Source organism: Gymnodraco acuticeps, unplaced genomic scaffold (assembly GCF_902827175.1).
Source record: "Gymnodraco acuticeps unplaced genomic scaffold, fGymAcu1.1, whole genome shotgun sequence".
NCBI classification, from domain to species: domain Eukaryota; kingdom Metazoa; phylum Chordata; class Actinopteri; order Perciformes; family Bathydraconidae; genus Gymnodraco; species Gymnodraco acuticeps.
The window spans coordinates 255,665-283,011 of record NW_022990003.1 but is presented as its reverse complement, the minus strand read 5'-3'; the positions used below and the strand labels follow the sequence as shown (position 1 = coordinate 283,011).

At 40.0% G+C, this 27,347-nt stretch overlaps 1 protein-coding gene across 1 annotated transcript in view; it reads left to right on the top strand.

The window, feature by feature from the left end:
* The window catches only part of LOC117544114 (myosin phosphatase Rho-interacting protein-like), a 31,733-nt gene extending 12,260 nt beyond the window's left edge, over window positions 1-19,473 (top strand). The window contains exons 2-9 of the mRNA XM_034212925.1: window positions 15,367-15,514; window positions 16,210-16,315; window positions 16,632-16,788; window positions 16,916-17,008; window positions 17,923-18,009; window positions 18,606-18,714; window positions 18,857-18,948; window positions 19,091-19,473. Of these exons, the coding sequence (XP_034068816.1) occupies window positions 15,367-15,514; window positions 16,210-16,315; window positions 16,632-16,788; window positions 16,916-17,008; window positions 17,923-18,009; window positions 18,606-18,714; window positions 18,857-18,948; window positions 19,091-19,159 (861 nt within the window). The 3' untranslated portion in view covers window positions 19,160-19,473. The remainder of the gene's footprint in view (window positions 1-15,366; window positions 15,515-16,209; window positions 16,316-16,631; window positions 16,789-16,915; window positions 17,009-17,922; window positions 18,010-18,605; window positions 18,715-18,856; window positions 18,949-19,090) is intronic.
* Window positions 19,474-27,347: the final 7,874 nt, after the last annotated feature.

Sequence of the window (27,347 nt, the reverse complement as noted above, 5' to 3'; positions counted from 1 at the left end):
TGCAGTCCACAATCATTGCGCAGTTGAAGGCAGAATGCATTTATTATTGACTCCGAATGAAGCACAACTTCATGTCATACAATACAATGACTTTATTTGTAATTGTGTAAAAAAATATGAGCATTGATTAGCAAGCAGGACCTGCAGGAACAGAGAATGGTGATGGATGGAGCTGGGAAGAGAGAAGAATAAAGAAAACGGATCAACTTTATTATCGGATATTAAAAATTCAATTTCAAAACAAGTTGCCGCTCCTAAAGTTTTCTAGTATGTAAAGATGATTTCACATGACCTATGCAAAATATCACACTCAATACATGTGTGTCTCTGGGGGGTGCATTGTGCCTTTGATGTATATAAATAATATACCATAACCAAATACTATTACGTACAGTGGAAATCAGGTTGCCAGAGCAGGTCAGTATGCATGTTCCTCAACGTCTCAGCAGTTACAGGTGAGGTAAAGAACATAAAAGAGAAAAAGGTCAGTAACAACACTTTAAAGTAACAAAACTTTGAATAATTATCTCTTCTAACAATTTTCTCTCAATAAGCACACAACGACTGTCTTTCCAACAAACAGATTGTCATCACAATGAAACACGTCCAGAAGAATGTCATGCAAAGCTCCCTGCCTGCCTTCGACTCTCCCTGAACTGCTTCCTTAGCACCCGGTGGAGGGCGCAGTAGGCTACTCTTCAAATGTTTCACGAAATACTTACCATCATGTTTGGTTACTGTTTAACATTTTGGTTTACTTCATGTAATAAAATAATAACTTCATGGTAAGGCTACTAAAAATGACAAGGCTAAGTAATGTAATGCTAACTAATGTGCTCGCTACTCGTCGCTACTAGCTAGGTAGCTAACTTGACTATGTTCCATGCACAACATGTATATTACCTGATATGTCTGATCCAGCGACTCCTGGTCCTTTCATCAGACGGGAATCGATAGAAGGAGCAAGTGGTATGATCACTTTTAGGAAACGCCTCTATACGATCCGCCTCCTTGCTGCGGTCTGCAGCCAGACTCTATTGCTAATTCTGCCCTACGCTCCCAAAAGGGGAGGGGCCTGAAAGGACAGCTAAATGCACAGCAGTCCATTTTCACCAGGTCCAACAACAAGAGCAAGGCTGCTACCAGAGCATCTTATCATGTCAGGCACGTTCTTGCGAAACACATGAAGTCTTTCAAAGACGGCGAAGTTGTGTAAGAAGCATTCCTGGAGGCTGCCGACGAGCTTTTTGGGGGACAGTAAAAATAACAGTAGCATTTCAACAGGTTTTTGATATAATAAAAACTCAAGTTAGATACCGTTATTAATCAGCTGTAAGTTTTAGTTTGTTTGAACTTATTCATTATAATTATTGTACAAAATAGTATAAGAATGCAAACTTAAATTGATTATAGTCTATCATCAATTCAGGTTAAGAAACTAGTGTTGCTTGCATCCTATTTTAAAGGCATTTCTTTTTATACTCTACTAAAATGCTACAAAAAAGGGTTTGATTCCATTAATTTGATCTTTTTTATTGCACTTTGGCAGCAGATTCCTGTGTAGCTTCAGATCTGAGTTGTCTTATTAGTAAGCCTAATTTATACTTTTGTAGCAACACTATTTTTATATAATGGCAAAGAAAGGGTTCAGAGTTTTTTCTTTTTTCCTGTGTCATATGTGGCAGCACTGTTCAATGTTTCTTGAAAACATTACCCACTGTAGTAGGTGACCTATGTGACGTGTGAATAAACTCCAACTATGTATCAACAACACTGTTGTGTAACTTCAGTAAAATGTGTGTAGATTAGAAAGAGGTAAGATAAAGGATCTGCAGTATTTTATGAAATATTAATCGTACAAAGGTCAGTTTTATACAAGTAGAAGTGTGTATTTACCTGGTAGTAGGCTGTCAGTAATGGCTACGCCTCTCTATTTGGACAGGTAGATCTCGGCAGACTGGCAACTTTGAAAGTAGCTCTCGGTTCAAAAAGGTTGGGCACCCCTGGTCTACATGCTTTGTTTGCTTACTATCATCACTTTTTGTGGGTTTACTGGGTCATAAAATGCGGAATTCTAAGCAATGTTCTTCCCAGTCTGGTCCTATTCGTTAAATATAAGGTATTTTATGCCAAACAACCCGCTTCTTGTATATTGTGGATTTACACAAATCGATCTGCAGAGACACATGAGCTATATTAGGGTTTATGTCAGGGGGGTTTAGTCATGTGAAGTAGTTATAGTCTGAGGTAATGCATCTCAATTTACATGAGGTTACCAAGTTTTACTTTTTACTCATGGCTACATTTTAAAACACTACAGCAGCAGTCATAAGGCCCTGTTGTCACCCAGGAACCATCCACCTCTTGTTTGCCCTGGATGTCTGGATACGGTTCAGTAAAGTTTGGCTGCACTTAAAAAAGCAGAAGAATAACAAATAAATGCATCCTCTTCTGTCATGTGTTTTTGTTTATGTATAATAAGGACATAGAAAAGTCCTACTGTACCACTAAAAATGGAAAAGATTGATACAGGATATTGTCTGTAGTATCAGTAATAGTATTATTTAATGTTCATAGCTGTGTCCCATTATGACCAAAAATTGACAATTTTGACACTTGTTTTAACATTTGAAAGCTATTTTTGCCATAATTACTGTTTACATTGTAACATCAAACGTGCAAAATTGCATTATACAGGTTATCTATGTTGCTAGCAAGTGACGATATAGTTGCCACAGCTAGCTTAAATTATTCAGTATTTTCTCCCTAGCTCTATAATTGTTTTCCTTTGTCAGTGAAGATGATACAAAATGAACCAAGGCATATTTTAAATGAATTGTACATTTCAAACACTACTGCTAATTGCAACATATAAATCAGTTCTAACCCTACACACATTCCACCACTGTACACAGTTATACATTTATGCATTTAATTGTATTATGCTGACACATTTACAACAGGAACATGGAGAAAGTTCACTCCGTCTGGATATGTTGTTGTCAAAAAATCTCAGGAGAGGATGTTGAATTACTTCTCCACACATGCCGCTCGGTGATGCAGGAATATGCAATGGCCATTGAAGGAAACAGTGAATGGAGCTTAATCAATTCATTGTTCATGACTGATGAAAGGTTCATTGCAGGCATTGTTCCCAGGCTGTTGCCGCCGGCGTGGATGACCAAAATGTCAGGGGGTCTCTGAGAGTTTGACAACTCTGTCTGAAACGGGGTAGGACTCCCTTCCAGAGCATGCCTCCTGTGCCAAACCATTGAACTTTGATGTCAAGTCCAAAATTCTCATCGAAGTTCTCATAGGCTGCAACTTCTCCTCTTTGAACGTAACCAGATCCAATGATCCATATCAGACATGTTTGTTTCGCAGTTAGGTGTGAGATTTCTGAAGGATCTTCATCACGACACTGCGGATGCTGGTCACAAATATTCCATTCCCCTTCTTGCTGAAGTTCACTCCGTCTGGGAGATATATGTTGTTGTCAATAAAACTCAGGAGGGGATGTTGAATTACTTCACCACCATGGTTGCCAACAGACTTTTGCATAAATGTGTTGACGCACTTCCTGTCATAGTTGACCTTCCCTGGAGGTCCATTTCTCCACACTTGCCGCTCGGTGATGCAGGAATATGCAATGGCCATTGAAGGAAACTGTGAATGGAGCTTCATCAATTCATTGTTCATGACTGATGCAAGGTTCATTGCAGGCATTGTTCCCAGGCTGTTGCCGCCGGCGTGGATGACCAAAATGTCAGGGGGTCTCTGAGAGTTTGACAACTCTGCCTGAAAGCGGGGTAGTACTCCCTTCCAGAGCATGCCTCCTGTGCCAAACCATTGAACTTTGACGTCAAGTCCAAAATTCTCACCGAAGTTCTCATAGGCTGCAACTTCTCCTCTTTGAACGTAACCAGAACCAATGATCCATATTAGAGTTTTTCCGTTCTTGTCGACCCCCTGGTTCAGAGATTTCTGCTGGCTCACAGTGGAAGCAGCGTCTTTAGAGGTGCTTGGTAGCATGGTAGTGTCTTTCTCCTGTGTAATTACGATATTCTTCAACCCCTTTATTTCTGGGGGAGAGATCTGTGGGCTGTGTTTGCTGCCCCATGACATTTTACCAGAAGTACCTTTGGCCAAAGGTGTGGCTTCCCAGATCATCTTTTCTGGAGATGGGAGCTTTGGGATTGTTGTGCTGCCCCATGACTTTTGACCAGAAGTATCTTTGGCCAAAGGTGTGGCTTCCCAGATCATCTTTTCTGGAGATGGGAGCTTTGGGATTGTTGTGCTGCCCCATGACTTTTGACCAGAAGTACCTTTGGCCAAAGGTGTGGCTTCCCAGATCATCTTTTCTGGAGATGGGAGCTTTGGGATTGTTGTGCTGCCCCATGACTTTTGACCAGAAGTACTTTTGGCCAAAGGTGTGGCTTCCCAGATCATCTTTTCTGGAGATGGGAGCTTTGGGATTGTTGTGCTGCCCCATGACATTTGACCAGAAGTACCTTTGGCCAAAGGTGTGGCTTCCCAGATCATCTTTTCTGGAGATGGGAGCTTTGGGATTGTTGTGCTGCCCCATGACTTTTTACCAGAAGTACCTTTGGCCAAAGGTGTGGCTTCCCAGATCATATTTTCTGGAGATGGGAGCTTTGGGATTGTTGTGCTGCCCCATGACTTTTGACCAGAAGTACTTTTGGCCAAAGGTGTGGCTTCCCAGATCATCTTTTCAGGTGATGAGATATTTGAGACTGTCGTGCTGCCACCGGAAATCTGACCAGAAGGCCTTTTAACCTGAGGTGTAACTTTCTCTACCATCTTTTCTGGTGATGGGATCTTCAACATTGTTGGGCTGCCACTTGAAATGCTACCAATGGGCTTATTTACCAACAGAGGTGCATCTTCACAGATCCTTCTCATATTCTTCCCTGATGAGGATGTCTTTGGGTTTCTTTTCCTAGCCTTTGAATATCGCCTTTTTGGCATTGGTTTATCTTCCCAGATCCTCCTCTTTTTTCTCTCTGGGGAAGTGAAATCTCCAAATCCTCTAGTGCCATCTGGAATTTCCCAATAACGCCTTTTCACTGAAGGTCCACCTCCACAAGTCCTCCTCTTCTTCCTTACAGGGGAAGCGCATTCTCTGCATCTGTTTCTACCATAGACCCTCTTTATTTTCCTCTGAGGACGGATTAGAGTGATGCTTGAAGTATTCTCAACCAGTTTCAATGGTTTTTCTGGACTTTTAGCCCCAGGAGAATATCTGGTTTTTGAGGATGGCTGCTGTGTGGATCTCAGACTTTGTGGAGGACAGAAGTCCATCTGATGGCTCGTTGTAACGAAAATATGCTGCAACACCTGGCTGGGTGTTATTCTCTTAATAGGATCCAGTTGCAGCATCTGCTTGATCAGCTCCACAAAGTTCTCCAGATCAGCCTTATCTCTCATGGCATGTGCTTTTGAGGCATGACTGTCTTGCTTCGGCTGGACTTTCTTCAGATCATCTAGGGAGCTGAACATGCCGTCAATCACTGACATGCCTCCATACTCATGTGGTGTCATGAGTGTCCACTTATTTGGACAAGTGTTCAGGTAAAACTTTCTTGTTTTGAGTCCAGCATTGAGGAGGTGCCCTGGCATCTCACCCTGAGTCTGTGTTATCTTGCAGATCATGTCATATTCACAGCTCCCGGGGTACAGCGGAGAGCCCAGGAAGAGCTCAACAGCAATGCAGCCCAGAGACCACATGTCTATGGGCTCGTCACAGAGGAGTCCCAGAATGGCCTCTGGAGCCATGTACCACGTGTGCTGCATTGATGGGACCTGCTCTGCTTTTGTGGCATCGCAGGCGGAGCCGAAGTCGATAAGTTTGACCTTTAATGGCTGCCGTATGTGATCCACTAGCATAATATTCTCTGGTCTGACATCAGTGTGAGTGATCCCTAAGCCTTTCAGGACTTTCAGAGCTGTTGCCACCTGATGTACAATAGGCCGGATATCTTTCAGGTGTAGAGACAAGGTCTTTCTCGTATCCACAAACTCCTTCAGATTCATATCCAGAAGCTCAAACTCTTGACAGAGATGGTCTTTGTAGAGGAATGAGGTGTCCCACCTTACAAAGTTCCCCACAACAGAGTCAAAGCTCCTGAGCTTCTGCAGGATGCCATGCTCTTTTTCTGTCTGTGTCTTTGTTATCCTCACAGCCACCGTTTCATTGGTGGCGGACTTGACACACTTGGTGACTTTTGCAAAGGCTCCTTGTCCAATTAAGTCCAGAACAAGGTAGTCTGAAAACTTGGAGGACAGCTTTGCTCCTCTGATGACCTGGAGGTCGCTGTCAAAAGAGAAAGCCATGTTGTAACAGAAAACCTGTTGCCTGTAGATCAGGTCAGTAATGTTTTTTTTCAAAAAAATTGAAATAAGACAGTGACAAATTAAAACAGCCAGTCTTGACAAGAAACTGAGTTCAACTGACTGACTGATATATGAAGATTGGCCTAGTAGAATTCTTAGGTGTTCTAGAGTCCTAGAATGTCTCTGTTTGACATTCCATGGAACTCTGGGTGGAATGAATGGAATGCAGTAATTCCATATATATTCCAATATTCCAATAATAAGAAATGTCATACATGTATATTCTTTTTTAATTGTTTATAAAAAAACTAATAAATATATATATATATGGTGTATTTATATAACCTTAATGGGCTTTCTTGTTTTTCTTGTTTGTCAAGATCACTAAAAATGAAGCGAGGTAATCCTGTTAAACTGTTGGCCTAATCCTGCCAAACTCTAATAGAGTTTGTCAACTGTGTATGGGATTATGTGCGTGTTTCTTCAGGACACTATTGTATAGACCTCCTTGTGATTTGATTTCTCTGGACTTTGCCTTAGTGAGAGGAAGCACATCTCACTGCAGATGGATATTTGCACCAGCCAGAAGTTTATACGTTTATCTTTAAAGTCTATACAAGGGTTTTTTTCACCTTACTGCTTAAAAATGATGTCCAGGGCGCCGAGGTGAGTCAGCATATTTCCTGTTTATATATGAATGTTAAGGCATCATTGCTAAAAATGTTCATTTTGACACTGAAGGCCATATCATTATAATAAAAAACATGCTTGCATTGTCCCAATATGGCAGCTGAAATAATAATAATGAGCAACATCATGACAGAAGAAAGAGTGGGCATGTTCATTCTGGTCTATATGTGATCATTTTATTTAGCTTATTCTCTACTTCATACAAAAATATATGTTAAAATGTTGTTTAACTTTTGCCATGTTCATGTTTCCTGTTACCATTCTGACAAATGATGGTGAAAAGAGTTGATTTATTGCCAAAGTAAAATTACCACCATTACTAATTGACATTTCATTTTTAAATAGTCTAGTATGTATTGCATTCGGTGCAACAAACACGCACATAATCAATCATATACTTCACTTTATCTTAATTATTGGCACATAATTTATAACACTCTATATTTGTCGAAACTGTACTTAAATACTACTACTAAGACTGTACTTAAATACTACTACTAAAACAGATTCTACCTTTTAACAATCTTCAGTGACAGATGTTTGCCAACTGAAACCTATTTTCATTAACTTGGGCCACACAAAACTATCATAACCTCCAATGCTTTCTTTTAATGTATACCTCTTTACTGTCAAATTAAATATATGAATAACATTGTGACGCCCACTTAATAATTGTTTAATAGAAGTGCAGGGTGACAGGACAATTTATGCTTTACTGTCTTAATCTTACACCTGAACTTTATACCTACAATCCTGTCTTATTTATGAGGTATCTACTCAGACCATGAACAACTTAAGTCACAGGTTGCACTGTTGGGGGAGCCTGGGACTTCAGTTTTTCATTGCCATATCTACACTGTAGCTAATGTGCATATGACAATAAAGCCTTGAAACTTGAAATGAGAGGTTCAGCCTATGTTGTCTCTCCCAAAGGAACCTGCAGCTGTTCCTGTGTCCAGTGGAGGTAAACAGGCTGCCAGCAAAACCAGCGTTACTTATGGAAGGAGCAACAGCCTGGGCACCAGAGGTAGTGAGACGCGGCCAGTGATAATAATGCTGGTGCTAATAAAGCTGGTGTTAGTTTGAAGAGAGGCAGCGTCGTCCACCAGGGGCCCCGAGCGGCGTCTCGCCCCGGCAGACAGGCTCTGCGCCTCTGCAGCAGCCGGAGCTTCTCGTCCCTCCAGAGCTCCTCTCTTTCTGTCGCGCCCTTCATGAGAAGCAGCCGCTCTCTCAACAGGCTCGACCAAACACCCACGGGAGACGGTATGTTTGACAGAATATGCATCCAAATTAAGTTATTTTAAAGTCCATCTATGTTTGTATAGAAATCTAAATGTGGTTGCTATTTTTTTCATCATTCTTTCAATGTTTTCTCTTAAGCGCCACAGCAAAGTAGTTGTTTAATTGGTTTTAGAAATAAGGCAAGGCAAGGCAAGTTTATTTATATAGCACTTTCCAAGTGGTAAGAGTAGTAAGAGTTGCAGCGGACCTGCAGGTTTCTGGGAGTTTGTTCCAGATATTTGGAGCATAATAACTGAACGCTGCTTTACCATGTTTAGTTCTGACTCTGGGGACAGAAAGCTGACCAGTCCCTGAAGACCTGAGAGATCTGGATGGTTCATAATTTAGCAGGAGGTCAGAAATGTATTTTGGGCCTAAACCATTCAGTGCTTTATAAACCAGCAGCAGTATTTTGAAATCTATTCTTTGACACACAGGAAGCCAGTGTAAAGACTTCAGAACTGGAGTGATGTGATCCACTTTCTTAGTGTTAGTGAGGACTCGAGCAGCAGCGTTCTGAATTAGCTGCAGCTTCCTAATAGATTTTTTAGTGAGACCTGTGAAGACACCATTGCAGTAGTCGAGTCTACTGAAGATAAAAGCATGGAAAATCCTGCTGTGACATTAGTCTTTTAATCCTAGATATATTCTTTAGGTGATAGTAGGCTGATTTAGTAACAGTTTTAATGTGACTGTTGAAACTCAGGTCAGAGTCCATGACTACACCTAGATTTCTGGCTTTATCTGTTGTTTTGAACATTGCACACTGAAGCTCAGCGCTAACTTTTATACGTTCTGCCTTGGCTCCAAAAACCATTACCTCAGTTTTATCTTTGTTTAATTGGAGAAAGTTCTGACACATCCAGTCATTGATTTGTTCAATGCACTTACTCAGTGTTTGAATTGGAGCATAGTCTCCTGGTGAAATTGTTACGTAAATTTGTGTGTCATCTGCATAGCTATGGTAACTTATTTTGTTGTTCTTCATTATCTGAGCCAGTGGTAGCATGTAGATGTTAAAGAGAAGAGGCCCCAAGATGGAGCCTTGAGGAACCCCACATGTCATATTTGTCAACTCAGATGTGAATTTACCTATAGAAACAAAGTTGTTTCTGTCCTTTAAGTAGGATTCAAACCAATTCAGAACTGTTTCCGAAAGTCCCACCCAGTTCTCCAGTCGGTCTAGTAATATGCTGTGGTCAACAGTGTCAAACGCAGCACTGAGATCTAATAATACTAACACTGAAGTTCTGCCACTGTCTGTGTTTAAGTGGATGTCATTAAAGACCTTTACAAGAGCAGTCTCAGTGCTGTGGTTTGGACGAAAGCCTGACTGGAACACATCAAAACAGTTATTTAAATGCAAGAAATTACTCAACTGTTGAAAAACAACTTTTTCAATGATTTTACCTAGAAATGGGAGGTTTGATATGGGCCTGTAATTGTTCATTACTGAAGCATCTAGATTATTCTTTTTTAAGAGCGGTTTAATGACTGCAGTTTTCAGGGCCTGTGGAAAAATACCTGAGTGAAGAGATTTGAATGGATACATATAACTAAAGGAGCTTCTGAAAAAGTATGACTTACAGCTTTTGTCTCTGAAATAGATCCAGAGCATGCAGTCAAACAAGGACCAACTGCAGCAAAGAAACTGCTGTCTTATTCGGAGGAGCAGCTCAGGTTTGTTGTTTTAAAGAACTCAGATAACGCTAGGTTTTACTTTTTGTTGTTGCTTTATGAAATGCTGCTGTTGTGCTATATTTTTGAATTATGTAAAATTGCTGGGCTTGTTTATGTTTCCATCCTTAAAGGGATGACGAGGATCAGTTCGATGCGGATGAGGAGGAGCAAATGAAAGCAAGCAGCTCCTCTGAGCTTCAGGAGTCTCCCTCCTCTGCATGTTATCATACCTGCAACAAAGTAAAGAAACAGGTAATGTGTCTTTATGAATACCTTCTTACAAAACCTCATACAAGACTGCCAATATTTCTGCTTTCTTAGTTGTTATATTGTATTGTTTTCTTATTGGATGTACCAGTAGGGAACAAACCCTCTACACATTATTACAGTAAAGGTTATCTAAGTCTCACATTGGATGCTCGAGTAAAGGGACTAAAATATTGAGGGTAAATCAATTAAATCCATAATTTGAAATAAACTGTGATAAGTTAATAAAGCATAACACAAACATTCAACTGGAAAGCTAACATATCCACTAACTCAACTTTAAGGTGTGTAATTATAAATGATATTTCTCTTCCCACAGACCAGAGTCCTGCACGGGTCTGATTTTCAAGACCCGCTCCCGCCCCGCACCCGCGACGTGCAATACCGAACCCGCCCCGCTACCCGCACATATTGCCAATTAGTTCCGCAACCCGACCCGACCCGTCGGCACAAGATCCGCAACCCGACCCGAACCCGCATAGCCTATATATGAGCAGTGAAAACGTGCAACTATTAACACACGCAGTTGCATATTTGTCTCAAAAAGCGTGGGATGTTGGTTATTTTCTCCATCTAGGAACCAAAAGCCTCCCAGACGTTGGATTTCGCTCTTGAGGAAGTGTTATTGAAAATGCTGTATTCTCCGCTAGAGAGCTTCACCTCAGCCATTTCGAATGTGGCGCGCTCAGAAGCAGATTGATGCGCTGCAGAGGTTATGATTATGCGCGGTCCCGCGGGGGAGAGGTCTGAGGATTTAAACATTAAACTAAATTATGATTATTTTAATATATTTATTATGCAATACCCGCGACCCGACTCGCATCATCTTTGCTTTACCCAGAACCGAACCCGGAAAAAAGCGTTTGAAAAAATACCACCCGCGAATCACCTTTTTTGCGGGTCACCCGTCGGGTACCCGCGGGACTCTGCCACAGACCATAGATGGGGTGCAAACACTCTGTGCCATGACCTCTATGCGACACAACTGGGTCCACGCAATGTTGAAAAATGTGAGGCGCAGTCCTACCTCTGACGTCACAAGGTCAATAAAGTTGTTAAAGGGTCTCTACTTTTACTAATGTCAAGATATTTTATAGACGTTGGTGCATATGACGTATAGTCAAAACATATTTATTTGTTATTCCTCGCAGCTCCTTTTCAGAGCAGAAAACTCCCCTAAAATCACAGCTTCCAGACTCAGCCGAGGGCCCGGAGAGAGCTGAACACCCCGAGCCCAGCAGCAGCGACTGTGCAGAGGACACACAGGAGCAGCAGAAACATCAGGAGCCCAGCCTGCAGCCGGAGGCAGAGCGGCGTTCTGCTGATGGAAGCTCTGCATCGCCTGCCATCTCCTCCTCTCATCTGGCCTCCCCCATCTCACCCTCCGCCTCCTCCGCTCCGTCTCCCATCATTCCTCCTGGGCAGGTGGTGGAAGGTAAAGGTGCTTCCCCTCTACGTTTATATTATATTCATATTTGTTCTAGTCAAGTTCATACGAAAAGCTTGTTGTGCTGTTGCTGTTAAGTCAATGAGAGCAATTTGGACAATATTGGCTACTATTTCATCATCGTTATAACACATAATAATGTACATTTAGAGGTTATAGGTGTTTCCAGTCTTCATTATTATAATACAAATATATATTTTCTAGTAAAGTAGATAAAATTAAACTTTTATTGTAAATAATGAATACATTTTTCTCTACTTGAGTGTTGGATTATAATCTATTGGAGTCAATGATGGCAATTTGCCCGATACTCTATCTGCTACAATTTGTAATAATAAATATATATATCTTAAAGTACATATAATAATAACACATATTAATATAACTGTTCCTTTATTGGCCGATGATTCAATTTCCCCCAATATATTATACAAAACGACTTCATATTGTTTCATTTTATATCAAAAGTACTACCTGTGCCTCAGGTGTGACCGGTGCGTCTTCGTGTGTTGAGGGAAGAGCCGGCTCTACTTCCACAACAATGCAGTCAAATACTGAGAGCACAAAGGAGAAGGAGAAGCAGCAAACTGCGCCACTTGTCATAGAGGTGATATTCTAAATAAAAACCGATGATAAAAACTACAATAGTTACTCTTTATACATGAATAATGAGTATGTGTGTAAAAAAAACAATAGCTTGAAGCATGTTCACCTGAATAAATCAAAGCATGCTAGTTAGTGTGACAGCTTTCTTAATATGTTCTCTACAGCTGGAGCAAACACAGAGGGAACTCTCTCGACTGCGGCAGTTAAACAGGAATCTGCGGGATGAGGTGCAACAAGAGAGAGCGAGGCATGCAAGTGAAATGGTATAACATTCATACATTTTCACTTTAAGTAGCAATAAGTTTGAAGGGGATGCACTAATGTAATTTGCCATATTGCGAAAAACACACATTGCTCTGTAAAAAAGGCAAGCTAGGATGCCAGATAATTTGAAAGTTAAACCCTAGAAGTTAAAGTGGACCTATCATGCTATATTTGAATAATATATTGTAGGGCCATACCTATATAAAACATGTCTGTGAAGTTTTTTTTTCAAAATACCAAACAGATCATGCATTTTAGCCATGCCTCATTTCGCTCTATTTGCTCTATTCCAGCCCTGCCTTCACAAGGGCTGATTCTGTGGCAAATGAGCTGCAGCTGACCACGCCCCCCTGCAAAGGAGGGGGACGAGGCACGAGCATGCTGTTACCATGCTGTTACCATGCCACGCAACCTCTCATTCCCCTGATAGGTAGAGAGTTGCCCATATAGGCGGAGCTCCTTGTTTCTGACGTCAGAGATATTTCAAATCTGTATCAGTCTGTATCAGATCCATTGCAGCCCCGTTTTTAGAGATTTGGGGTATGGAGGAAAAGAGACAGGGTTGTGTTTTCTGACACTTGGTGAGTTCCCTGACACACCGGGGACACATATTCATGTATAAAAGACGTACAAAAGTGCATTTTGCATGATAGGTCCCCTTTAAGTTACTTGTCCATAAGCATGAAAGCACAGTTGACACTAACACTGCTCACTTTGTTCCGCAGAACGACCTCCTCTCAAACTCCAACTCGTCTTCAGAACAAGCTTTGGTTTTACAGCGTCTTCATAAGATGAACCACGACCTGCGCCTTGAGCTGGAGGATCAGAAGAGCAAAGAGAAAACAGAGCAACATCTGCACAGAGTCAGAAGAGGCTTACCTGAAAGAAACACACGAGGTAACACACACTTTTGCCGTACTTCAGGAAACAAACACAAGGTGCTGAGATGCTGAGGTGCAATGCCTATTAGTTCTTTATAGTATATTAAATATTCAATTCAATCAATCCCTAATGAAATAAAGGTTTAGAGTATACAATCCCAAAACACACACAACCTCTCTACACTATTATAATCTCACAAATGTTCTACTAAATAATCAATACAGAACTTCTAAATACAAAACAAGCATTATGCATCAATACAGGACGTCTTTGTTGCTGCACATACAAACATAACATTTATTGGGTCTATTAGTTCTTTATTGTATATTTATTGAAATCAAAATGAACAAATCACAGCTGAAAAAATAGTTTACAGTAAGAGTATGAAACACACGCACACATACCATGTATTAGGGATGCTCTGATCGATCGGTCACCGATCGATATCGGCCGATACTCACTCTCTACCGATCGATCGGTGCTCTCTAAACATGCCGATCGCGAGTGCCGATCGCATGACGTAAAATACATGACACATTTCTCTGTGTGCGGCAAAACAAGCTCGCCAAAATGGCTTCACCGGTCTGGCATTATTTTAAGGTGTCCGAAAAAGACAGTAAAATAGCGGTATGCAACGTGTGTGAAGCAGAAATCCTGCAGCTCCGCCCGCCGGACAGGTAAGCGCAGCGAAACACACACACAGGGAGAACCAGACCGCAGTTCATTTCCTCATATTCCAAACGAGAAATTACGGTAGCAAATCACCCGGTTCTTTACGACCAGAACTATTAACGGGATACAAACCGGAGGAACCAGGCATGGAGGGAGGTGGCAGAGACAGTGGGTGAAACTGTTACGTTTTCGCCTGTTTGGGGAGTTTATATATATATATATTGCTCGCATAAAATCCCCGGGGTTTTTTGCTTTGTATGTCGGGGGCGGGAGATTCATGTGATTGGTTGTTGGTCGCGTTGCTCGCAAAAAATCCCCAAGCTTTCAGACACGCCCAGCTTCAAGATTTTCAAGATTTTTGAAAAGCTGCTGTGTGGACGTACCGTAAGAGTTAGATCTAACACACTTAGCTATTTTATCTACCTCTGGAACAAGCTAAACTAGTTATTATAAATATATTTATTCTTCATTGTCGGGTCACTCATTACTGAATCAGTGAGCTGCATGAGATACTGACAGGCTGTCAGGAGAGGGAGAGAGGGGGGAGAGAGAGAGGGAGAGAGGAAAAGAGAGCGCTTCCGCTAATTTCTCCCGTGTTATTATCCAAAGTGAATGTAAACTTGAATAATGTACATCATTTGAATGTAATAATTAAGTTGATTGTTGTTTGTGGAAGCTCCAGTGAATGAGCCCCATTAACTGAGTTTTAAACATCACTTTAAATGGAAGATTTAAAGTGATGTTTAAATCTTCCATTTAGGCCCCGCCCACTCGATCGGATCGGCGATCGGTATCGGCCGATACTGATTCCGGCGATCGGTGATCGGTGATCGGCCCCGAAATTGGCGATCGGAGCATCCCTACCATGTATACATCACTTCGGGGGACATTACATTGACTTACATGCATTTCCTGGAGACTTGTCCTAACCTTAACCATAACCAACACATGCCTAACCCTACCCCTAACCAAGTCTTCACCCTAAAATTAATGATTCCCCTCATGGGGACCTCCATTTTGTCCCCATAAGGGAGGCGAGTCCCCACACGTGACTGTGTAAACAGATTTAGGTAATGCTAGGCCACACACACACAGATTTATGAGAATCCCTTTTTTTCCCCTTCTGTATAGCAAGTTATATTTTAACACACACACGACTACTGCACATACATTACCTAAGTACTACCTTATCAATACTGAACCTTTTCTCAATGTAAATACAGGCGACCTGTGATCAGGGCTTCGCTGCTATGGAGGAGATGCACCGGCAGCTGATCTCAGACCTGCAGAAGCAGCATCAGACAGAGATGGCAGCGCTGCTGAAGCAGAGAGACAAGCTGCTGCAGGAAGAGACCGCCGCCACCATGGCAGGTGAGGGTCTTCAGCAGGAAGTCAAACAACAGGAAAAGCATTGAGGCCTGTTGAGTCAATGCAAACTCTTTACGGTTCTTTCTTTTCAATATCGGAAGCATTTGTAGAAGTTGTAACAGTGTTTAGTTGATCATTGGGAAGTAACTAATTTACTCAAGTACTATACAATGTTGAGATACTTGTACTTTAGTTGAGTATTTCCATGTTATGTTACTTCCTACTTCTACTCCATACAATTCAGAGGTAAATACTGTACTTTTACTCCACTACATTTATTTTGTACCTTTAGTTACTCTGTATATTTGGATTAATTATGTGAAATGTAAAGAACTCTTCAATAAGACTTAAGTTGCACCTGGAGTAACATTCACAAGCTGCAGTATACAGAGTCATTCAAACTAGCTGCACCTTTACCAGCTTTGAGAACACTTTAATGCATCAACAATTATAATAATATAACATATTATATATAGTATTCTGAAATGGACATATTTGCATAATAAGTACTTTTACTTTTGGCACTTAAAGTATATTCTGATGCTAATATTTGTGTAATTTAACTTGAGTAACATTTTTAATGCAGGACTTTTACTTGTAACAGAGTATTCCTACTCTCTGGTACTTTTACTCATGAAGTACAAGATGTGAGTGCTTCTCCCACCTCTTGTTGATGCACATTTCACCTCGTTCTACAGCTATTGTAGCGATGAGAAGAGCCCATAAAGTGGAGCTGGAGAAAAGCCGGCAGTCTCAGCACATCAAGAAGAGCGCTGACATCACTCAACTGCAAAATGAATATGAGTAAGTGGCTGCTTTTCCTTTTACTGCGTTTTTGTTATTTCTCTTACAATTAATCTCCTAAGAAACAGTAGCATACATCTCACTCTGTCACTGCAGCTTTTATTGCAGCAGGGCTACTGGTTCATGGTGTATTTAGTGATGAACGAGCCTGTGTCACTGACTGCTGTCCGTGGTGCTGATACCTGCATAGTGACACACACAAGAGCTATTTCAGAATGTAACACAAGGCCATTTCAACCAAATCGACCTCTAATTCTTTAAAAGATTATTTTCTGAATCTATAGTCACTTTACTGTTCAACATCATGCCTCTGCAGAAAGGAGTTTCAGTTGATGCATAAGGAGCTCGAGGTGCTGTCGGTGCAACACACTCAGAAATGTCTGGAACACTCTCAGCTGAGCCAGGAGCTGCAGGAGGAGAGGCAGTCCTCCATTCAGTACCAGAAACAAAACAAGGAGCTGAAAAAGAAACAGGTATCAACATGTTCTTAGCCCCAAGGGACGCTCCTTATTCTTCCTTTTTATTCAATTAAGATCCTCATTTTAACATTGAGAGAATGTGTTGTATTCACCGTCTCCTGTCTCCTGACATTTCTTACAGAGGGAGACAGATGAAATGTCTCAGCTGCATTTCTCACTGAATGGGAAACAGTCCCAGGTCGGCCCTCAAGTCAACGACTTCTATGAAATGGAGGTGAGTGTCTGGAAAACAGAGAGTACAGCCTTTATTTCACCCAATTCATAATCATAAAAAAGAAGAAGTAAGCAGTGATTCTGTTTTTGTTTTTAAAGGTCCCATGTCATGGCCATTTCTACTGATCATAATTCCATTGTTGAGGTCTACTAAAATAGATTTATATTGTGCAATTTTCCAAACTCACATTGGTTTCTCATACAGCATCTCTGCATAGTATGTGTATTCACTCTCTGTCCTAATCGACTTGTTGGAGCTCCTGCCCCCCCTCTCCCTATGAGCCCAGTGGCCGTCTGCGAGACAGCGAAACCCAGCCCGAACACACACACACACCCGCAGCCTAGCCTCGCCGCGTCCCGCCGTCAGGGAGGAGAAATCGGCAGAGCTGCAGCTGAGAAAAGATTGTGTATTTGAGGAAGTCCGTGGATTGGTCAATTTGGACCAATCCACGGACTTAACGTAACGGCTCCGTGGACGTAACGTAACGGCTACACGGATTGGTCCATTTGGGTATGGGCACGTCACTGTACCCAGGAAGAAAAAGAGAAATCTCCAACGAGGCGTTCTGGGGCAGCATAGACACATATTTTCTGTGTTAGAGTTTTACTCGCTACAGGGTGTACTTTGAGGGTTTGTGACTCTGCAGACCGTTTACATGCAGAAAAACCTTCATAACAAACAAGGGGACGGGTAATAACCGGAAAAGCATGACATGGGACCTTTAATGATTAACTTTTATTTGTGTGTAATGGTACAAGAGCTTTGTATATGGCCTCACTGATCCATAACTTGAGTTGTTGTTTTATTGTTATCTGTCATTTATCCAACCTGTACAAAATGTAAACGTATGTTAATTTCCCATACCATTACACTGTACACAACATATCAATTATAGCATGTTCTGTATGTTTCAGGTGATCCTGAGGGCGAGGGAGGCAGAAATGCAGTTTCTCAGACAGGAAGCTCGTTCTCTTAAGGAAGAGTTGAAGCTCGCTCGAATGGTAACGATATCTCTTTCAACTTTATATCCTATAATCTTGCTAGATCATAAAACCATTTTGCATTAAAACAGCATAATGAATTCAACTTCCTAAAGGGAGCTGCATACAATTCCATAGGCTAACACTCAAACACATTGTACGGTGGTAAGTTAATGGGCGGGACTAACCTAAGCGGTTGACCAATCACAACAGAGCCGGCCAGCTAACCAATCAGGCAGTATGAGACAAATAAATACCTTTTTGAACATTAAAGCATGGAGACATGTCACAGCCATAGACTGTATATGGTCACAGCAGAGGCACAACATACAAATACGAACAATAAGCATGATAGGACCCCTTTAACATGAAAATAGCAACTGTTCAGAAATTAAAAATAAATCTGAATTCTGATTAATTATTTAAGCTCGTGTGTGTGTGTGTGTGTGTGTGTGTGTGTGTGTGTGTGTGTGTGTGTGTGTGTGTGTGTGTGTGTGTGTGTGTGTGTGTGTGTGTGTGTGTGTGTGTGTGTGTGTGTGTGTGTGTGTGTGTGTGTGTGTGTGTGTGTGTGTGTGTGTGTGTGTGTGTGTGTGTGTGTGTGTGTGTGTGTGCAACAGGACAAAATATACGCCCAGAACAAGCTCAAGGCCCTCCATACGACCAGCCTGGATGAACCACACCAAGATGTCACTTGGTCAAACCGAGACGCCTCAGGACAGAGCCTCAGTGAGACTCACTTTATTTTGTGTACATTGTTAAATTTAAAGACAACTTGTGAGATGTCTACTTACACATTAAACATTGCTTCTGTTAGTTATTAAACAGGGCTAGTCAGGATGATAAACATTGTACCCTCTTGTTTTCTCAGAAGACAATGGGACAAACACAAGTAATGCTGCTTTTCTGAAGAAGAAAGATAAATCCTCCCTCACACGTCAGATCAGAGGAGTCCGATCAAAGGTACAATGTGACTTTTGATAAATGCAACATTTATTTTTCATATCAACAACTTTGAACCTCTCACCTCACAATGACGTCCTTAAACTGTACTAACAAGTGATGTCAAACTTTGACTCTTTCTTTTCTTTTCTTTGGCTTGCAGAGTTTAAAAGAAGGTCTTTCTATCCAAGAAAGAATGAAGTTGTTTGACCACACTGGCTTTTCTAGATGACCATTTTTAAGATTGATATCAAATATTAAAGGAATCACAAAAATATATATTTTATGTTGGTCCTATTACAGTGCACAGTGCAACGTATAGACACAATATCTGTGTTTTTATTGATATTATTCAGTGTATTGCATCGTTTTTGTAAAAACTGTAGTTACCATGTTGTACCACTAGATGGAGCAAAACACAACGAGCAGAGGACCCTTCTGAAACGGAAACTGTTTATGACCATTTTTTGAGCAGCAAATTAATTAATGAGACCTATTTATTAGCATATTTATTAAACATTAGTCACGGTGAATTCCAATGTTGTATCCTGGTATCATTTTGTTATGTAAAGACAGACAATAAAGTATTTCTCTGTTTATTAAAATACTTTGGTTATGTTTCCCTATTTCCCTGAGAGTCTAAAAATAACTCTTTAATTTAATCTCAATGTATCTTTCCTCTGTACCACGGTGATATCAGGGTCTTTCATCTCTATAATAAAATCAGTATCGCTCATTTTTAATCCAAAAGCAGATTAAATATCACCTTTTAATGTTCCAACATATTAATAATAATACTCTCATTATAATTATTCATATGAATAAATAAGCAATTTATTTCATTTTAAAATGTGTTTTAATAATACCAATAATTACAATTATTATTATTATTATTATTATTACAAAATGTACTCTTACAATCAAAATAATAAAGTAATAAATCAAATACATGTTTCACCTGTTTCAACATTTGATTAGAAACCATTTTAATTTTTATATCTGTTCTGTTTTAAACACAAGATAAATACTAAGACAAAAAATTAACAAAACGTTTTTATAAAAACAAACATAATAATAATAATGATGATGATAATATGAAATAGGCCATTGTGTTATATATATATATATATTGGAGGACAGTGTGAAGCCTGGATGTCTGGGAATGTAACACTACTGCAGCTTTGCTTAGCATGCAGTGACAGTGTGTGTGTCAGTGTAAGTGTGACATTACTAACCTGCAGCTCTCAGGACTGGAGCCCAGCAGCAGTGCATGAGGAGGAAGCAGGAAAACACTGATGTCTGCTCTCTCTGGGGACTGAACACACACATCTGTAAGTGTAGCATCAGGTCTGCTCAGAACCTGAGGGTGATATCACACTTCAGTCTCCAACATCAGATCGGACGTCACACAGGAGGAGGAGAGTCAGGGTGAGGACTCATAGATACAAACCATTGTGTGTGTTATTAACCACCATCACTGAACATGCTGTTGACATTAAGTGCCTCCAGTTACTCTGAGATACACAGGTTGCCTCAGGTGACCCCTAATACATGTGAAAGTAGATTCATCCAGTTAGAGATTTTATAAGTGTGATTTCTTACTCTATTTTAACCTGTCCATCTGTATTCTATGTGATGACAGATCCATAACATTGCATGTCTGTATATCCAGCGATCTGATGTCTATGTAAATTCAGAATCACATCTCTTAGTGTCCTTGCAGAAGAGCTAATATGCTCCTTGGAGTCGTATTGCTTTAGAGGAACATTGCACCTCATTAAAACCCAACACTCATCATCTCTTCCCTGCCACTCCCGAGTGTGAACCTGCAGTCATGTCAGCTGACGCTTTGAGAGAGCTGTTTCTTAATCACGGATATATTTCTGCACCTGTGAGATTTTCTTTGGATGCTGTGCCATTCAAAATGACGTAAACGCAATTTCTGCACTTGTTTCCTGAAATAAACATGTTTTTCACATCAGGCAGGTAAGATTTTTTCATCCTACGACACCTTGAGAATGTAAAACTAAAACCTGCAAGTGGAGTTCATTTGTTCAAGTTGTAAATGATAACAATAAATACATAATAATGTGAATTCATGTTCATTCTTGATAAATAGAAATAGACCACAGGTCACATCTGACCCTGAATAACTGGGATTGGCCTTTTTTAAATAATTAGTTATAGACATATCCATTAGTCAATCGGAAACATCTGATAATAAATTGACAATTTATGTATTTATTTGCAGTGGACCCTGAGATGACATTATTTTTGTGATTTGTATAATTTAGCAAAATAGATTTTAACTTGTTCGCGTTTAAATTATTACATTTAGGAACTTCTTTTGGAAAGAAATCCACTTTATAATTTTCTTATAAATGTATATTTTCTGTCAGACTTAATCTTCCTCATGGTTAACTGAATTGAATAGAGAACAAATTTAACTTAAATCTGTGACACAAAATATAACTTGCTATACAGCATATATATGTGTGTGTGTGTGGCCTAGCATTACTATACTTGTGGGGACCTAAATCTGTTCACACAGTCACGTGTGGGGACTCGCCTCCCTTATGGGGACAAATTGGAGGTCCCCATAAGGGGAATCATTAATTTTAGGGTGAAGACTTGGTTAGGGTTAGGATTAGGGTTAGGGTAAGGGTTAGGCATGTGTTGGTTATGGTTAAGGTTAGGATAAGTCTCCAGGAAATGCATGTAAGTCAATGTAATGTCCCCTGAAGTGATACATGTATGTATGTATACAAGTATACATGGTATGTGTGGGTGGGTGTGCACCTGCAGGTCGAGCTGCCCCACAAACGGTCCAGGTTGTAATGACTGATCAGCGGCTGATGTAGAAACACCATTACACAGGTGCACCTGCTCACGCTGTAAAAATAAGTGGCCCATTTCGACATGCAAAGATCAATTACTGCAACACACAGAGGCACAGCCTGCTTCCCCGATGATGCCTTTATTTCCTCTCCTCTCTTTCCTCTAACATGTGACACAAGTTCATGTCTGTGTTTTAAAATACTGTGTAGAGAAAAAGGCTGCATGGGCTCACCAATTTGTTTCGGATCATAGTTTAACAAGGCGTTTTAACCAATTCAAAAAAAAATGTAACCTACAATTTACCAGAGTTTCCATGACAATAGATAGATCCTTAGACAAATACCAATTTGGCATCAATTCGAGTTTGGCAACACCAGCCTCAGCATGGAGGACGATCAGGGTCATTTATATTTGAGGAAGCACATTTAAAAAAGCATGTCAGAAACGTATAAAGAAAGTTCTCTTGATGCAGAAACTGATGTTAGGATGTGAAGCATATTCCTATCAGATATAGATGCCTTAAAAATCCTAAACAATAATACAGATTGTGACTTTTCCACAACGTTAAACTTCTAGTAAACTTTACAAATAACTTTTACGTTGTGTAAGGAAAAACAAACTTCACTTCTCAATTGTATGCAATATACAGCTTTTGAGTGAATCAGGTTGCCTCACAGTGAGAGAGACCTGGAATTCAACCTGCAGTTTTTTGTGTGGAGCTAGCATGACCTCCCTGTGTTTTATCAAAAGGTGAGAGCACTTTGTTATGATGAGGCAGGATGTTGAATAGGCTGGTCTGGCACACACTCCCTAACTGGAGCAGGGAGGTTAGTGAACATCTCCCTAAAAAAGTACTGTGTCTTATGTATGCGCAGCATTTCTATCTGATGGGTGGGAGCACAACGCCTCTCTTCCCCACTCAGGTTACTTTTGTCGATGTTGGCTGCCAACAGCGATATGAATTTCACTCAGGCGATACAGTATCTTCATATTTCAAGTGTTATCTCTCCTTCCTTGTGATCACTGCTGTGTTGCAGGAGGATTTGGCAATAGAAGTACATACGCTAACTGTGATTTAACTCCTAACAGTCAGAGATAAGGTAAAAACAGTAAGACTGTTAAACACCTGAACTTTTGAAACATCCATAACATTCATCTGGCTGCAACTTAGAAATTATTTATCTAATATATCATATTCCAATCACTTGTATATAGACTCTTATTGGTCTTATTGCACTATTTCACTCTTTCACTATTTTAAAAATGTTTACTTATTTACTTGCACTATCTTTTCTGTTTTTCTGTTTTATTGTGTTACACTGTTGGAGGAGCCTGTGACCTACGATTTTCATCGTCATAACTACACTGTAGCTATATTCATATACATATAGTGTGACTGATAAAAGCCTTGACCCTTGAACTATCCATATATAAAAAAACAGTCGGCAGGATTTGCAATAAATGAGATCACTTGACAAAACAGACGGTTACACAGTTTTTTAATTGGAGTGCCTGCCATGCTCCTAATCCTGAGTGTGCTGCCAGTTATGCTGTACTTTGAGTAAACATCATGTGTCTTATGTGTACCGCACAGGGATAAGTGCAACAGGAAATACACTCAATATGAAACAGGAGAGTTTGTGCTGAAAGGTCCTGAGCCTGGCCCACTTTATGCTGCCGCAGTCAGGCGGCCTTTAAATAACTCGCTGGTATCGGCCGGGCTCTCTCTGTCCCTAAAGCACACTACACATCCGCATCTGGTATGCTGTCTCATGACTGAACCCATAACCCATATACAGGCCTGTAGTAGTAACAGTACAGTAACATTAACACAGTGTGGAAGTACAGTAGAGCTACAACTCACACACAGGAGCACAAGTCTATTATTTTACTCAATGAAAGTCTGCTTTGTCTGCTCAAAAGATTTCGTTTATTCTGTTATGTAAAAAAAAAAAAATTCCTTACAAGAGTGTAAAACATTTGTAATGTGTGGCTTTAGGTAAATGTGTAATCCTGAAAATATATGAAAAGGCAAGGCAAGTTTATTTATATAGCACATTTCAACACAAGGCAATTCAAAGTGCTTTGAAAAAAAGTAAAAAGAAAAAGCTTTGGGCGTACTGAAAATACTTACTGCTCCAGTGAACATGATCCAACAGGGCTGACAAAGGTCAAACATTATTTCCGATTAGAATAAGAAAACTGATACACACACTGGGTTAGCTTCTTTGGAGGCCGTCATGTTGCTGTCACACACACCTTCCACTCATCTCTGCCCTGCGCTGGCCTCTAGTGAATCTGCATCAGACCTACTGATCCGGTTTCTGTCCTGTAAAATAATCATAAACTCCCGGGCAGAGCAGTGTGGCGGTGGGTTGTTAAAAACCAGCATGAGATGTGGTTGCTTGCACAGAGCATATACATTTTAATCTGATATGTGTGGAAAATAATTGTGTTTTTAACACTTTAATGCAGACATAAATATCTCAACAACTGTCGGATGGATTACGATGACATTTTTATCGTGGTCCCTGGAGTCCTTTGACTTTTTTCAGAGGAAATGCCACTATGAGGTTCAAATTCATAGCCTACATAAGACAAACCCTTATAGAGTGGTGCAGGGACGACGTATTTTTGTAAACCAACCCAGATGTCAGCATCGCAAGGGCTCCCTTTACAAAAAGCAATCCATTGGACGTTGGTATATTGCAGAGAAGTGAGCTCTCTTGCAAACACACATATATAATACTTAGGATATTCTAAACTCATGAACACCACTTTATGATTTTATTAATAAACCCCGAGCCTGTTTTTCAGGTTTCAGGCTCGAAAATGACATTCCCAGAACAAATGACCATATCTTCCCTTCTAAAAGGGTTAAATTAATAATCTTTTTTCTCAAAGTAATGATAAACCTGTGAGTTGGATGTAGAAAAGTCAGATTCAATATAGATGTTTTTTATTTTAAAGAAAATTCAGATTGAACATGGTAAAAAACTGTAAATTATAGTGTCCGTCCAAAAAATATTTTGTACTTATAGTGAAAAGTAACTAACCTTGGATGATGGGTTAGTAGACTAAAAGCTTTAGGAATCCAAAGTACAACATATAATATGTACCCTGTATCAAGATTGATGCAAAACAAGTGATATTTGACCTTTTTATTTAGCAAAAAAAAAACCTCTTCTGGGGCCATTTGGGTGGATTTTCCATATCTCTGGCCCACCTTGCTGGATTTTGACATGTGACATCTGTTTCTGACCGTCAGAGCCAATGGAATCGAGGGGAACTCCCACATAGTCCTTATTTGGTAATGTGTGTGTGTGAGACTGCCACATAGCCTAGACCGGAAGCAGCCACTCTGGTGGCTACCATTAGCAGCTAACGTTTGCTCTCTGATTTTTACATAAAAATTGAATTATGGATTATAAATTAAAGAATTTTTTTATACAGAGATGTTAAAAACCTATGGATTAACCGATTCAGCCGCGTTTTTTCTGGTTTTAATGCCATTGAACACGTCTTTTGATCAGATTGACAGCTACGGTGAGACGATCTCCCTAGAAGCTCCGTAAAGGTACGTGTTGTGATGTCTGTATTTGCTTCCCCTGTCGCGAGTCCGGATCACTCAGTGATGATACTATATACTTAAATAATCTGTAGAACCTCAGCTTTAATCGGATATCTTGTATGTGCAGCTACGATAAGTAATAAGGCTACTTTTATCTTGAGTTCTGTGCCAATGTCCGTTAGCATTTTTCGCTAAGGGGTCATTTAGATGCTTCTTATGAGACTTGTGTTTTGTTTTGGTAAAAATGGTTTGTGTCGTCAGTTAGCTGAGATTATTCCCGTTAATCTGGTATAACACATTAATAGGTTCTTAAATATTAAGATCCCCTGAGACCAGTGGCGGTTCTAGAACATTTTACATGGGGTGGCAAAGGGGGGGGCAAGAGGTCATGCCAGGGTGGCATGGGAGGGCGGACAGTACGTGGTATTTTACACTGTATATAACCTATTTATTGTTAATTCATGCCCTAACACAAGTGTTCTTAATGCACAAAAGAAACAAGGTGTTCAGACAAACAATCGGGTGCCCTTTGAGTCCCCCAAGCTTACTTCAATAATTTTGAATGAAAGGAAACTACAAAATGTATTTTAAAGCAATTAATTAATGGAACAGGTTGTTTTGCATTACAAAAAATGTGTTGTCTTAGTATTAGACAGACATATTTGCATGTGCTCACCAAGCATTATTACATATTAATTTAATATTAAACAAATCAAAATTATTCCAAAAATGTTGCTGCTAATATAATCATATGCTTGTCAACTTTAACTGATCAAAAATAAATTCTGAAAAAATACTTGAATTATCTATGAAATTGCAATATTGACACACGTCCCTCAGTTTGTTTCAACCCTGTCACGCCATACCATTTACCCTCCTATTAAAATAATGGATCAGTCCATGTGTGATATGCATTGAGGGAATTACATCACAAAAGTGTCAATTTCTTCTCTAACCTATATTTCAGTTTTTGTATTTTCAGATTAAGATTGACAAGCTCAACATTTCAACTCTGTTATATGAATTAATAATAGTAAATAATTGTTTATTACAAAATAAACAATAGTTTTGCAAAATATTACAATTTTGGTGCCATATCTTAGCTAAACAAGGTATCATGGCTACTTTTTGTCAAAAACTTCAACCCTGTTAAATTTTTTCAAGTAAATTCCTAGTAATTATTTATATTTTGTGCCTGAGGTGGGAAAATGTAAGTAGTCCACTACCAGATGTTATGACCAAACATTTTGGTTTCATTTTTCAAAGATATAAAGACCCAAAAGGCACCCGATTCAGAGAATACTCTAATTCTGCATACTGTAAGTACTTAGTTATAATTAAGTACACAAATGACATGACCCATCTCTTCAGAGAGCTTCAGGTGACCTGTGCAGCAACACATTTCAATCAATAATTGTCAATACTAAGAGCTGCTAGATTGTGCTGCTGTAATGGAATATGTAAGGAGAATAAGAACATACCATGTGGTCCAGCTGGAGTTTCATCTGCCTCCTGATCCCTGCCTCTGGCCCTCTTTCTGATACTTCATCTTTATTCCTCACATATATTTCTTCTTCTTCACTAATGTCTTCATCTCCTCCTCTTCCTCCTGCTCTGACCCTCCTGGTCTCTTCAGTGAACTCTCTTTTCCTTTTCCTCTTTCTGTTCGTCCTGATCACTTCTCATATGTCTTTTTGTTGTTGTTGAATCACTCCTATACTCTGGCCTGCAAGAGTCTACTTGTGAAAAGCACTGGTACAAATGCTTGTATAACTTTACACGTTAGGGCCATGTAGCCTAGCTAATATGTAGCATATCATCAGAAAGTATTTATCAAACGCACACAGGCAGCTGTGTTTAGATCCAGTTTTTACGGTAAAGGATGTATCCTGGTTTCATTGATCTGGCCTCATGGCTGTGATGTGTAGTTTACGTGGATTTAATAGTAGGCTACCGCATAGTTTAGCAAAGTGATCGATCTCCCAGCTAACGCTGTCTGCGTAGTATTTTG